Source organism: Neophocaena asiaeorientalis, unplaced genomic scaffold, assembly GCF_003031525.2.
Source record: "Neophocaena asiaeorientalis asiaeorientalis breed wild unplaced genomic scaffold, Neophocaena_asiaeorientalis_V1.1 scaffold36, whole genome shotgun sequence".
Taxonomy (NCBI): domain Eukaryota; kingdom Metazoa; phylum Chordata; class Mammalia; order Artiodactyla; family Phocoenidae; genus Neophocaena; species Neophocaena asiaeorientalis.
Genome location: NW_020174149.1, coordinates 77,132 through 91,349, shown reverse-complemented (window position 1 = coordinate 91,349; position 14,218 = coordinate 77,132). Strand labels below are relative to the sequence as shown.

At 34.8% G+C, this 14,218-nt stretch overlaps 1 protein-coding gene across 2 annotated transcripts in view; it reads left to right on the top strand.

The window, feature by feature from the left end:
* The window catches only part of CFAP69 (cilia and flagella associated protein 69), a 63,692-nt gene that overhangs the window by 17,793 nt on the left and 31,681 nt on the right, over positions 1-14,218 (top strand). Inside the window, exons 5-11 of one of the 2 annotated variants that reach the window (XM_024755046.1) lie at positions 2,032-2,108; positions 4,956-5,000; positions 8,450-8,599; positions 8,708-8,885; positions 10,580-10,703; positions 12,959-13,007; positions 13,103-13,224. In XM_024755046.1, the coding sequence (XP_024610814.1) occupies positions 2,032-2,108; positions 4,956-5,000; positions 8,450-8,599; positions 8,708-8,885; positions 10,580-10,703; positions 12,959-13,007; positions 13,103-13,224 (745 nt within the window). Of the gene's footprint in view, positions 1-2,031; positions 2,109-4,955; positions 5,055-8,449; positions 8,600-8,707; positions 8,886-10,579; positions 10,704-12,958; positions 13,008-13,102; positions 13,225-14,218 lie in introns of both variants that reach the window. The other variant, XM_024755045.1, reaches the window with a different exon arrangement.

Below are 14,218 nucleotides of genomic sequence, written 5' to 3'. Positions count from 1 at the left end.
TTATATATTCCATCCTCTGTACTATTTTTTCTTCAATGATTTGGGGGAACTAGCCACATAGTGGCTAATCAAGATGTATATTAAAATATATGTTTTTGGTTTTCAATATAATATGGTAGAAGAAATTTCTTAAACAAGGAATAAACTTTTCTGACAATTTAACCTTCTAAACCTTTCTACCAATTTACTTTTTAAATAGTGAGTTTCTTTTAATATATAAATAATAGTATTAGTAGGACTATGTATATATGGTAGGTTTATCTCTCACTTTTAGATTTAGTAGCAATAATATTTGCAATTTTGTAAGTAATTACATTTAAGATTTTGTTATCTGAATAGATGTTCAAAAAAAATTTATTGAATGCCCTTACCACACCTTACTTTTTAATAGAGACCATGAAAAATAAAGAAATAAATTATTGCTCTGATGCTCTCAAGGAACTGTAATGTACTAACTGGAAATTATTGTTATATTGATGTGAGATAATATTATGTAAAACACTTTCAGATTTTGAGGCTATGCAAGTCTTAGAACACCAGATATGCAAGCATTACTTTCAACATCAGTACTCCTACAGAGCTCCACCAAGAATTGGTTCTCTATGAAAGCTGTGACTGAATGTTTCATTGCATAATATGAGAAATCTTTTGAAATGCACTCTTCACTTTCCTTCATATTTCATAATTACATCTTTTTTTTTTTTTTTACTTTCCTAATTTCTACTTTCATCGTGCATTTTTCCACACCACACCCTCACTTGATTCTCTTTTCAGGACATTTTTGGGAGATAAAAACATAGGAAATTAAAAAATAAAATCAAACCCTTCTGTTTTGGCCTCTAAGTAGTATGTTTCTCTCAGTGCATCAGAAGTATAATGCTTATTTTTTTTCATAACCTTTTTGGTGGAAAACTCTTCTGATGCTTTGTCTTTTAGGTTGTTTCCTTTGGTAAAAAAGGAAAAAATTTGAGGACAAGAACAATTTGTTTTATAGTTCTTCACTTTAGAGATTCAACAATGAGCTGGATATCAAGTAATTAAGTTATTTATTTCAAATGAAAAATTCTAACAAACACCAGAAATGAACCTCTATGGTATTTATAAAATATTCCTTTTCATAACTTGCCCTTGAAATATCTTTTAATTCCAGTTGACCTATATACATCCACATGTGATAGTTCCAAGTGCTGTTTTTCAACTATTTGGTTAATTTTTCTTGAAAAACATGAATTTAAAGTCCTATATATAAGATATATTAAATATCTTTAAATAGGATACAAAGTTCAAATTTTGAAATCCTGAAATAGTTTATATTTTTTGTTTAGGAAGTGACTTTTCTCTCTCCTCTGACAGTTAGACTAATGACCTAGGTTCGAGTGCCCTATCTTTTATGATTTGTGAATAAATTATTTTCAGATAACTTTGGTTATATTAGCTGTGAAATGTAATTCTAATATAATTAATATTTGTTAAATTCTTTAGTGTCTCAAAAAGTATATTTGTTATTTCATGGATGGTAACTGATCCAATTAATAAGGAAAAAGTCACTGACCTTTAAGAACAAATAGACCATTGATCTATTAACTGGAGTTTCAAAAACTTCAGAAAAAGCCCTTGAACAGCCTTTAAGTTATAGGTGAGACTAGATCTGTGATTTGTATCAGATTTTCCAATGTCTTCCTAATTTTAATAGTACAAGTATAATCTAGTATTATTTTGCCCTCAGAGAGAAAGAAGATTCTTAAGTTTTTTATTTATGTACTGTTTCAAGACGGCTTTCTTAACGCTTGCCTTGTATGTCCATGTCTCTTCATTTTTATAAACCTATTTTATTTTGTTTTATTTTATTTTGGTCAACTGGTTAGAAACACAGAAATATTTTTGGTAGTTGTTAATTCTCCAGGGCTAAAGAAACAGGATATTTATCCTCATTTTAATCTTTAGAAAAGAAATTTTCCTCTACTTTGCAAATGATGCTTCAATTAAGGACTTCATTAAACATAACTCATATATTCTTCATTCTTATTGAAGCTTGCCATTTTTGAAAAAGAAAGTATCGGATGAAATAACATATGCTGAAGATACTGCTAATTCAATTGCACTTCTGGGTGAGTTGAGATGATAGGCCCTACTGACAAGAAGGAAATAGCTCTTGCACAAAGTTTCACTAAGGATACTTCTCCAAATCTAGGCTCTTTTCTTGTTGGGAATTAATCACAGTGTGCTTGGTGACGTTTTTTGTATTATCTTCTACTCGGGTGTTTCATGATACCAACAGGAGTTTTTGTTCCTTAATTTTAAGGACTGGCAGATACTTATGTGCACTTATTTGCCTTGATGTTATATATTTAGTTTGATGAAATGTTTGGGGACATTTTTTTTTGTAAATCAGAAGTATGTGTTCCTCTCTTTCAGTAATCACAAAAATATTTTCATCTTTGAACTCTAATCATTGCTTGAACCTAACTGATTGCTGGAATTGTTAGCAATTCTAACAATTTAGCAAGGGCCAAATTGTTCATTAAATAATTTAAAGTCTTAAATAAAATCATAAAATGGTGGGATATTGGGAGCTTTAGTATAATATACATAACGATGCCTGTGTTTTTGTATAAAAAATATGAAAAATATTATAAGCAGGTTTCATATTTGGGTTATTGCTCAGTTTTCTAGAGAAAGAAAATAATTTTTTAGAAATGAGATCAAACACTATAGCTCCTTGAATCAGCCCCTGAGACATAACAGCATGTTCCCAAAACAAATCCCACATTAAATTTATGCTTATTAATTTAGGTCTTTGTACAGGAGAAATAAAAGATACACAAATGGCCTAACAAATTAAAAATAAATATTTACTGAATAGTTATGTTCCCAGCATTATACTCCATACTGAAAGATGATAGAAACTAATATAAGTAAAAGGCATTTAAAATTTTTAACATAGACACTAACACTTTTATGTCTAAATAAATTTCATAATCTTCAACTGTAGATACTTTGGGAGGAATTGTTATGGCCTAAAGTTGGTGAAGGTATCAAGGAAATTAGAATAAACATGGGGAGTTAAGTAAGATGACCTTAAGGAGCAGGAAGACTAGAAACTAATGGGAAACTTTAATTCTGTGAATCTCTCATCAGTGGAAATTTACAGTGAGAAGCCAACCTAGAAGAGGATATGATAGTATTAACAGATAAAAAGTGTAGGTTTGGTTGATAACATTTAAAAAATCTCTGTTGCCCTTATTATTTGTAAATAGCATTTGTATAATAAATACATGGAGCTTTTTTACTGTGTCAGTCTACTCTTTGCTGAATGCCTGCCTACAGAACATATTACTGTCTCATTTGAGGGCAGTATGAACTCTTAGCTTAAAATGGACTCCTTTCACTGATTACTTACCGTAAGTACTGCTGCTCTGTCCCTCATTTTTTTAATTGCTGGAACCATGAGTTTAAACTAAAATAATTGTTTGTAGTACAAAGTTTTGAACAAAGGCTATTCATTTTTAGTAACTTCCAGTTTCTACTACGTACTAGTAAATTATATTACTTTTTCTTCTAAATGATAGATATTTCTGAATTAAGAACAGGATTCTGGAAACATATGAAGGAAAAAGTTGGTACTCTGCCCTGAGATTATAAACAGGAAACTATGAGAGATGATCTAAACCTACAGGAACTAAAAGGGTGGTGAAGCAGATGAGAAACCTTAGAATTTCCCATAAACTTGAACGTTTGGATAGTTTTATTAGAAAAGTTTTGTTGTTCCTGTTGCCTAATTTTTTTCAAAACATAGTGAGTTTTCACCTTCAAAGGATGGGTCCAAAAAAATTAAGAGAATAATCTTGAACCTATCTTTTTTTTTTAAGTGCTAGCTTTTGCTGATAGATTCTTCTCAAGCTAGGGTGAGCCTTTCCTACGTGCTCCCTCCTTCTGTCTGCTTGTTTCCCCACCCACTGGCTACCCCCAGAGATAAACATTATGCAAAGCCTAATGCAAAACACAAGTCTTCAAGGCACACCTAATTATCTCTTTCCCTCAGAGAATCCAAGCAGATCTGCTTCAGTCCTGAAGCTGATATTCCTGACTCCAGTTGTCCTCAGGCTCCCAGAGGACATTCTGGATCATTTCCAGAATCCTACTGATCATTTTCAGATTCTCTTAGGGATCATACTTGTAGGACTTCACCAGAGCAGATACAATCCAGTTTGAAATATAGGCTGAAGCCAATTCAGAAGTAGTTTAAATATGACTGAAAAGGAATATTCCCTATCCTCCATCCCCACCGCAATAACCTGAACATAAAACTATTACCTGCAGGGCAAAGACTGCCTAGAAACTCACTGTCTTCCAGTCTGTCAATAAACTGAGGGAGCAAAGCTCACTTGGAACTTCTCTAAGCAAAGGATGCATTATTAGAGGCAACAGAGTACTGACTCTCTAGTTAGGGAGGAAAAGCTCACTTGGAACTTCTCTAAGGAAAGGATGCATTATTAGAGGCAACAGATTACTGACTCTCTAGTTAGGGAGGAAAAGTCTCAGCCCTTTTCTCATACTAATGCATTTAATTCTCACAGCAATCTTTAAAGTGGTAACTATTGTTATACCATTTTATAGATGAGAAAACTAAAAGACAAGTTTATACAGGTAGTAAGTGGCAGAGCCAGGATTTAATCTTAGACAATCTAGTTCTAGCATTTATGCTGCTAATTACCATTCTTTTCTTCCTGGGAAGGAGAGACTGAGTTGATTGAGGGGCCAACTGTTACAAGGATAGATATTCAGGGTGTTTTGTGCATGCATGCGCACGCACGTGTGTGTGTGTGTATAAAATTACATGATCCAGTTTGAATCTCTGATGATATTTTTAATCATGTTACTAACACTGTATGCTTAAAACTGCAAATAAACTTATGGCACTGTTGTTGAATAGCATTTGTTTATCTTTCTGGCAGGTGACTTAATGATAATACCAAGTTCTGAATTGAGGATACAAATTTGTAAGTGTATTATTGACTTTTATCATGCAGAACCACCAAAGCAGCATATTACAGGTAAAGTTTTCAATAGTCTTTCAGTAATAACTTATGTCTTTATAAAATAGAACAGTCTTTCTCATTTCTCTTTGAACTTGGAAAGACAGAGTGGGATCATAAATGCAATACATCGGGCTTCCCTGGTGACGCAGTGGTTAAGAATCCACCTGCCAATACAGGGGATATGGGTTCGAGCCCTGATCTGGAAAGATCCCAGATCTAGGCCACAACTACTGAGGCTGCGCTCTAGAGCTCATGCTCTGCAACAAGAGAAGCCAGGACAATGAGAAGCCCACGCACTGCAACGAAGAGTAGCCCCCGCTCACCACAACTAGAGAAAGCCCGCGTGCAGCAGTGAAGACCCAACGCAGCCAAAAATAAAAATTAATTAATTAATTTTTAAAAAGTAAATAAATGCAACACATCAAAACAGTTCTTTTGGTAGTCTCAAACTCTTCAGTCATTTTAAACAAAAAAATTTATGTATTTTTTTCAACTTTAGATTTTTATTCTGATGCTAAATATAACAGAATTTTTAAAGTCATACCCAAGTTAGTTTAATTATAATTATTACTATTCATGTTATTTAATACTGTTGATAATATTATTATTTTCTAACATTTATCTGTCCCACCCAACTAGATGTTAAATTCCTAATGCTAATAACATTCTCTACCATGTTTGGAAAAAGAGTTCTGCATGTTACAGCTAAGGGATCATAATATATAATGATAAAATGAGTCACACTGAAATGGGTGGTATCAAGATAGAGGGCACTTGCAATGTAGAGGATATAATGTTACTTAGGACATACTTCCTACCTTCATAGTTTCTGTAATTCATAATCAATCTAGGAAAGGAGAGAAGATATAAAATACATTTTTAAGTTATATGTTCCTTTAAATGGGTGGCAATAAGACTGGTAGAAAAGAAAGCTAACTTATGAATAGGGAAAAATGGGAGGACATCTGAAGTAGAGAAATGAGTAAAGACATTATTAACTGTCAGATTTGAGCTATTGATGAGATAAACAGGAGGAAGTGTTTGGTAGATAGTAGACATTGGATACTAAAAGCAGAGACCAGAAATACAGGTTTGAATTTCACCCAAATAGAGATGAAAATTGAAACCATCAGGATGCTTGAGTTTTCCAGGAGATAAAGCATGTAAGCAGCAAGGGACCAAGAACAGCAACATGGAGAGTGCCCATATTGAGATCTGGGGAAAAACAAAACAAAACAAAAAGCAATCCAAAGAAACTGGCAATGAAGGAAGGTTCAGAGAGGAGGAGGAAAAGCTAAAGACTGCCATGTCTTGTGTGCCAGTGAATGAAATGTTTGATGAGGGAAGTAGTGGTCTCAGTGTCAAATACTGTAGAGGCTTCTGTAATTGAGGAATGAAAACGCCAACTGATGTGATATCTGAAAAGTTGTAGTTCATTTTTGGCAGATCTATTGCCATAAAGTGGTCAGGGCAGATACAGGACTAAAGAATGAGAGGATTGTGAGAACAGAGGCAGTGAATGCAGACTTATATATTAAAATCAGATGGAGAAGAAAAAGAAGGAAGATGGAGAACAATTCAACTGGTAGCAAAATCAAAGAAGATATTTGGTTTTGTTATTATTTATAATTTTTAGGATAGGGAAAAATGAAGTTTTCCCCTATAGGCAGAGGAATAAGAAGCTAGTACATGGAAAATTGGAGGGTGAAATTCCCAAAGAAGGCATGAGAGGATGGAATTAAGAGCACAAGTTTAGGGTTAACCTAGGCAATATATACACAGTCTTTTTAAAATAGAAAGAAAGGGAGACAAATGATGTATAAGATATGACAGAGGAGTTAAGGTGCAGAGAAGTGAGGTTGATCTTAATTTGACCAGGCTCTGAAAATTGGGAATCTTAGGCAATGCTCTCACTAGCTGTCACACAGTTGGTTTCAGGTGATGGGCATGGCTGGATAGCTGGGGCCACAGCTGAAAAGTCCTCAGTAGAGCAATAGTAAGAGACGTAGCCCTGGAGACAGGAATCAGGTCCATGAGCCTTAATATTACTATATCCTTCTGTAGAAATGTAAACTCAATATATAAAGATACAGTAAGTATAAAGTACATTTTGGTTGGTCCATGCATATGGACCATTATGGCTATTATGCAAATAAAATCATGATTTGGGAAAATATAGAATGAGAAAAGGCTTACAATAAAATCTTTAGTGGCTGCAGTTGAATGTAAAATTCTGCATATAGTATATTGTTAAAGTTATATGCATACATTAAAAATATCAGTAAGAAATATACCAGATTTACAATAATCTGTAACATAGTAGCTGCTTAGTAGATATCTATTGATCAAAAAAAAAAACAAAAGAAATATACCAGAATGTTAAGGTTGTTCTCTCTGGATGGTGAAATTCTGCAACTTGTGGTTTTCTCTTTATATTTTTTAAATGCCTAAAGTGAGTAGCTAGGGCCTTACCATAGAGAACCCATCACAGGAGTGGACAGGGCCTTGTCCAGGGCTAAAGATCAAATTCAGAAAGACAAGACAAACTGACAGACATCTCAGAACTATGGCAAAGTTAAAGAATCTAGTTGGTCTCAAAAGTCAAGAAGTCAGGGAGGTAGATAAGTATATCACTAAGAGAGAAAATAGCTGCGTCTCACGTGAGCAGGTACCCTCTGCTGTGTATTTAATCTCTCTAGTTGAGTGTAGTTGGTCAGGTACCTGTGCAGCTGTATCAAAGGAGAGGTGGTGTTTCTCACAGGCGCTACAGCAGAAGGAAATTATTATAAGACATGTCGCCAAGAATCAAACTTCCCTAAGATACCATTTTCACTAGCATTTATCAGAACAGCATTATATTTTCACCTCTTATTTCATCACCTAATTATGGTCCCTTGAAAGCACTAAAGTAATGTATTGACTTGAATAGTGAAAACATTTAGTATTTTTAATCATGCCATTTTCCTTTATGGAAAGGTATATCTAGAGAAAAGAAATATTGTTCTTTTTTAGAATTTAAGATATGCCTCCAACTCTGCAGTCCTATTTCAAATGCTACACCAGGGATCAGCAAACTATGGACCCTAGGCCAAAATTGGCCCTCTGTAAATAAATTTTTATTGGAACACAGCCATGTCCACTTATTTTTGTATGGTTTATGCCTGCTTTCATGCTATGGTAGCAGAGTTGAGTATTTGAGAGAGAAATCTTATAACCTGCAAAGCCTAAAATACTGATACCTGGCCTTTTATAGAAGTTTGCCAATCCCTGTGCTATACCATCTTAACATGCCATACACTTTTTTAAAGTTTTTGTTGTTGCTGTTGTTTAATGTTTACTCATTCTTTTGTTTAATGTAGATGATTACTATGTGAAATAACTGTACATATTTATTCACTAATTGTTGTTAGGTTACCAGCAGGCTAGTTCATCATATAAGATTAAAATGGCTGAAGTTGGAGGATTGGCAAAAACAATGGTCCAGTCATTGGTGTTGTTTGAAAATCAACTTGTTGAGAAACTTTGGGTACTTAAAACTCTACAACATCTCTCAGCTTCTGGTTTGTATATTATTGTACATATTTGAACACTTCATTCTCAACTATTTTTGTTTTTATCTAGTAATGTCAAGGCTGTACAGCATAAATAATTTTAAAATTTATTTTCAGAAGTTAATTGTACTTTAATGGTGAAAGCACAAGCAGCCGGTGCAATCTGTGCTCACCTCAATGACCCAGATCCCTCTGGACAGCTTCTATTTCGTTCATCCGAAATACTTTGGAACTTATTGGAAAAATCTTCAAAAGAAGAAATCATACAACAGCTTAGTAACTTGGAATGTTTGCTGTAAGTATATGTGGTTAGATAGGAATTTTTAACCTTAAAACGATAGCCAGTGACAAAACTAAATTTTTTTAAAAATTTATGTTCAATTAGGCTTTTGATTCATGTAATGGCTATGTTTCAGGACATTTTTTGTACCATAGTATAAATGCATCTGCACAATAACAAGTCTTTTTTTTCTATGTGGAAGGCTTTTAAAGTAGCTTGTTAACAAAACTAAATTATGTCCTTGAGTATGTATAAAGTAAAATTAGATATTTAAAATAACTATTTCATTTGTTCATTCAGTAAACCCATTTTTGAGTACTTACTGTCTTCCAGATACTACAGTAAGCATTAGCAATAAAATATGAGTGAGCCTTTGAGTTACTTATTCATATATTCATCAAATAATTATTGTCTGCTCTGTGCCAAGTTCAGTACTAGGCTGTGGAAATACAACTGAAAACAATACAGAAATGGTCTCTGCTTTCACGGCACTTGCATTATGTTAAGGGATAGAGACAAGTAAATAGGCAACTAAAAGAGAGCATACTAAATGTTATGAAAGAGATTACTGCAAGGTCCTTCATGTTCTCCTGAAGATGGTGGATCAGCACAGTTTTGTTTGCAAGCAACTGAACCCCCAACCCAACTGATTTAAACCGAATAGGAAATTTTATGGGCTCATGTAACTACAAAGTCAAGGATAAAACTGGTTTCATGTGCAGCTGTATTCAAGGCTCAGCAAATATCAGGACTTGGGCCCTCTTCATCCCTCTGCACTATTTTCCACGGTGTTGGCTTTAGTCTCAAGATCCATAGGGTAAGACCTACAAAGTCTAGCTTCACATAATCACAACCCCAAACCAAGCAGAAGATAAGACTTGCTATTCCAAAAGCTCAAATGAAATCCTTCTAATTGAGTCCCTGTTGACCCTTAGGTCTGGTGTTGGCCATATGCCCATTTCAGAGTGAGTTACAGTGACAGAAAGAAGGAATGCTCTAACTCGCTTCCTTTTAGTGGAAGGCAGCTTTACAAGACCAAAAGTGGGTAAAGAGTGAATGCCTAAATAAACATAAGGGTACTATTATCACAAGAAGGACAAGTGGCTCCTAGAAGATAACGCAACAAATGCCCATTGTACAGGGAACCTGACCCAGACTTGGAGAGTTAATCAGCACTTCCTAATAAACCCTAATCTGGTATCTGAATGATAAATGTGACTTAGCAACACAAGAGTTCTGCATGCAGAGAGCATCCTAGACAGGGGAACAGAAGTGAAAGAAGAATTTAGCAAAATCAAAAAAATTGAAAGAAATTCAATATAGTGAGAGCAAAAAGTACAGGGTGGAATAGTAAAAGATGAAGCTAACAATGTTAGCAGGGACTGTAACATGAAAGACATGATAAGCCTTGGTAGGGAGGTAGGACTTTATCCTAAGAACAAAGAAAAGGCTTTAAGTATCAGTAATTTTAAAAAGGAAAATGACGTGATTGAATCTTTATTTTAGAGCAGTCACTTTGACCACCAGGTATAGATTGGACTGAGGGATTCTTATCTAGTCCCTCAGAGAACTAGAGGCAGATTTGTATAGAAAAGATTAGAAATATTTTGAAATGAGTAGTAAAATGTAAAAAGGGAGATTTTGTTGGTAGACACTTAGGTGGTATTTCCATAGAAAGATGGCTTTAAAGATATGACTTCACTTTTTAGGGCTTTGAAGAAAGTATTTAAAAATCTGTTTACAAGAGGTTTTAGTAATTATGATCGTCAGCTTAGAAATGACATATTAGTGATCACAACAATTATATCTCAAAATCCTGGAGCACCAATGATTGTAAGTATGAATCAAATTGCATTTTAATTCTAATTGTGGAAGTGGTGGGTGTGGGGGGAGGAGGGAGTCCTGAACTATGTTGTAACATTTATGTACTTTGTTGTAATGCCAAGTTATATTGTAATGTCATTATGGTCACCAGTATACTTGCACTCTACCAGTTATTCTTTGCATCCCTTTGGAAGGTTGAGATCCTCCTCATGTATTATAATTTACTCACAAATATAATTTACTCAGCTGGGCATAAGACCTAAATAGACATTTCTCCAAAGAAGACAAACAAACGGCCAACAGGCACATGAAAACATCCTCCTCATTGCTAATTATTAGAGAAATGCAAATCAAAACTACAATGAGGTACCACCTCACACTGGTCAGAATGGCCATCATTTAAAAGTCTACAGAAAAACAGGGACTTCCCTGGTGGTCCAGTGGGTAAGGCTCTGTGCTTCCAATCACAGGGGGCCCAGGTTCAATTCCTGGTCGGGGGTAGGGGAACTAGATCCTGCATGCATGCCATGATGAAGAGTTCGCATGCCACAACTAAGAGGTCTGCATGTCACAACTAAAAAGATCCCACATGCCGCAACTAAAGATCCAGCATGCCCCGGTGAAGATCCCACGTGCTGCAATTAAGACCCGGAGCAGCCAAAATAAATAAATATTGAAAAAAAAAGTCTACAAAAAACAAATGCTGGAGGGGGTGTGGATAAAAGGGAACCCTCCTACACTGTTGGTGGGAATGTAAATTGGTGCAGCCACTATGGAAAACAGTAAGGAGGTTCCTCAAAAAACTAAAAATAGAGTTGCCATATGCTCCAGCAATCCCACTTCTGGGCACATATCAGACGAAGCTATAATTTGAAAAGATACATGCACCCCTGTGTTCATAGCAGCACTATTTACAATAGCCAAGACATCAACAGATGAATGGATAAAGAAGATGTGGTATATATATACAATGGAATACTACTCAGCCATAAAAAAGAGTGAAATAATGCCATTTGCAGCAACATGGATGGACCTAGAGATTATCATACTAAGTCACACAGAGAAAGACAAATACCATATGATATCACTTACATGTGGAATCTAAAAACAACACAAATGAACATATCTATGAAACAGAAACAGACTCACAGATACAGAGAACAGACTTGTGGTTGCCAAGGGGGAGGGGGTGGGGGAGGGAAGGATTGGGAGTTTGGGATGAGCAGATGCAAACTTATATCTAGGATGGATAAACAGCAAGGTCCTACTGTATAGCACAGGAAACTATATTCAGTATCTTATGATAAACCATAATGGAAAAGAATATGAAAAAGAATATATGTATAACTGAATCACTTTGCTGTACAGCAGAAATTAACACAACATTGTAAATCAACTAGACTTCAATAAAATTTTTTAAAAAACCAAACAGTCATGGAATTTATACTGTGCAAATGGGGAAAACGTCCTACATAGCTTCCTAGTCAAGGTTGCAATGTGTAGGTGGGCCTATGTTTCTGTGGAAGCCCCTGGTCAGTCAATAAATTCTCATTAGCATCCTTGCAAACATTCAGGTGAATTCCATGAATGTGAGTCAATAGGAATAACATCTTCTCACTTTAAAGAAACCATATGGATCTTAAAGTAGTAGGAATATATAGTCGCAAACTCAAAAGCCCAAGGTTTGTCCCTATAAATTCTCCCTAATGTCCGAAGTCCAACTAGGATATCTCTGTCATGAATGAGTTCCCTCACGCTGAAATGTTTTCTGGTCATTCTTCAGGGCTTTTCATGTTAAGTAGGAATTGTTTGTTGTCTCTTGACCAAACCTTTGACATATTTGAGAGTGGTTGGGGTCAGGGTGGGGAGCCAGGGGGTGTTTAAGAAGAAAAGCTGTTGAAAATAACTGTTTTCTTCCCTTCTTTCATCCCTTGAAGGTATAGATAATGAATTACATAAGTTACTTCTAGCCGTACGTTTTGGGTTCTTACCAAATTTTAAACAGTATCTTGTAAAATGTTCATAGAATAATGTAATATATTTTTTAGAACCTACAGAAGTACGTTTAATATTAAATAAATTAAAAGTTTATCTGGCTATATGCTTTTATTTTCTTTCTTTCATCCCTTATTATTAGTGCTTTATGAACTCAGATGAATGACAAGGAGAGTCTGATACCTACGTATTAAGTAAATAGGGGCATCTGTAACTTAATTTCCATATAATTAATTCATCCTTCTGTTTATTTTGTGTATTTATATTAGGAGTGTGGCTTTACCAGGGATTTGATATTATTTGCAACCTTTAATGAAGGTAAAAACCATAAAACTTTCAACTTGTAATTACCTTAATGAGTCATACATCATTTCAGCTTTTATTTCACTCTGCCTTTTTTTCCCCTCTCACAGTTAAAAACCAAAATCCTTTGGTAAAAGGTCTTAAGTTTTCTAATTCCTATGAAGATTTTGAGTTGAAGAAATTGCTATTCAATATAATTGTGACCTTTTGTAAAGATTTATCTACTATACAGGTAAAAAGTAATCAAAATAAAAATTAAAATTGTCTCACTGCAAATCTTTCATCAGCCCATATATTACCATAGAAGGTAACAAACTCGTATTCACTGGAATTTCACTTTTTCAAAATGTCTCTTATCTATTAATGAACAGTGAATTTACCTAAATTTAAACCACATAAACCAAGGAAAAGCAGGAGAACCGTGGAGATTTATATATTTAGAGCTCCTGAATAAGAGAACATAAACTGAAAGAAAATCCATATAGGACCACCCAGCCTAATAGTCTATCTTTGACCATAGTAATGAGGGATGATTTAATGCTGGAGGAAATTGCTCATCTCTACGCTGCCCATCTCAAACTGTATGAACCTGCTTTTTCTCCACACAGATCTAACCTCCTTATGTACATATTTTTATTACCCATGAATTATCTTAATACTTTATATCCTACATAAAGTATGGTGTAATTTGAAGAGCACTGGAAATGAATTTCACTTCTGTCTTATTGCCTACTAGCTGTATGGTCTTGGCAAAGTCACCTAAACTTTCTGACGCTCAGTTCCTCCTTCTGTTGTGAGACTGAGATAAAGGCTTTGTAAACTATAAAGCAACAGAAAAAAATATACTACTTACTAACAATTCCATTAGTTTAGTTATTACTGCATTAATTGAAATTTCATTTTAGTCTTAAAACTCTTTCAAGTTCCAAGGGAGGATTCATTCTATCAATTTCATTAGTGATAATATAAATGTGGTATAATATGGTGGTTAAGGCTTTAGTCAGGTGGAATCCAGTGCTGTCGCTTTCTAGCAATGTGATATTGAATACATAGTTTAGCGTCTCTAAATTTCCGGTTATCTCAACTTCAAAGTGGTCAAAACACCTATCTCATGGAATTATTATGAGGATTAAAAGAGCTAGGGCTTCCCTGGTGGCGCAGTGGTTGAGAGTCCGCCTGCCGATGCAGGGGACACGGGTTCGTGCCCCGGTCCGGGAAGATCCCAC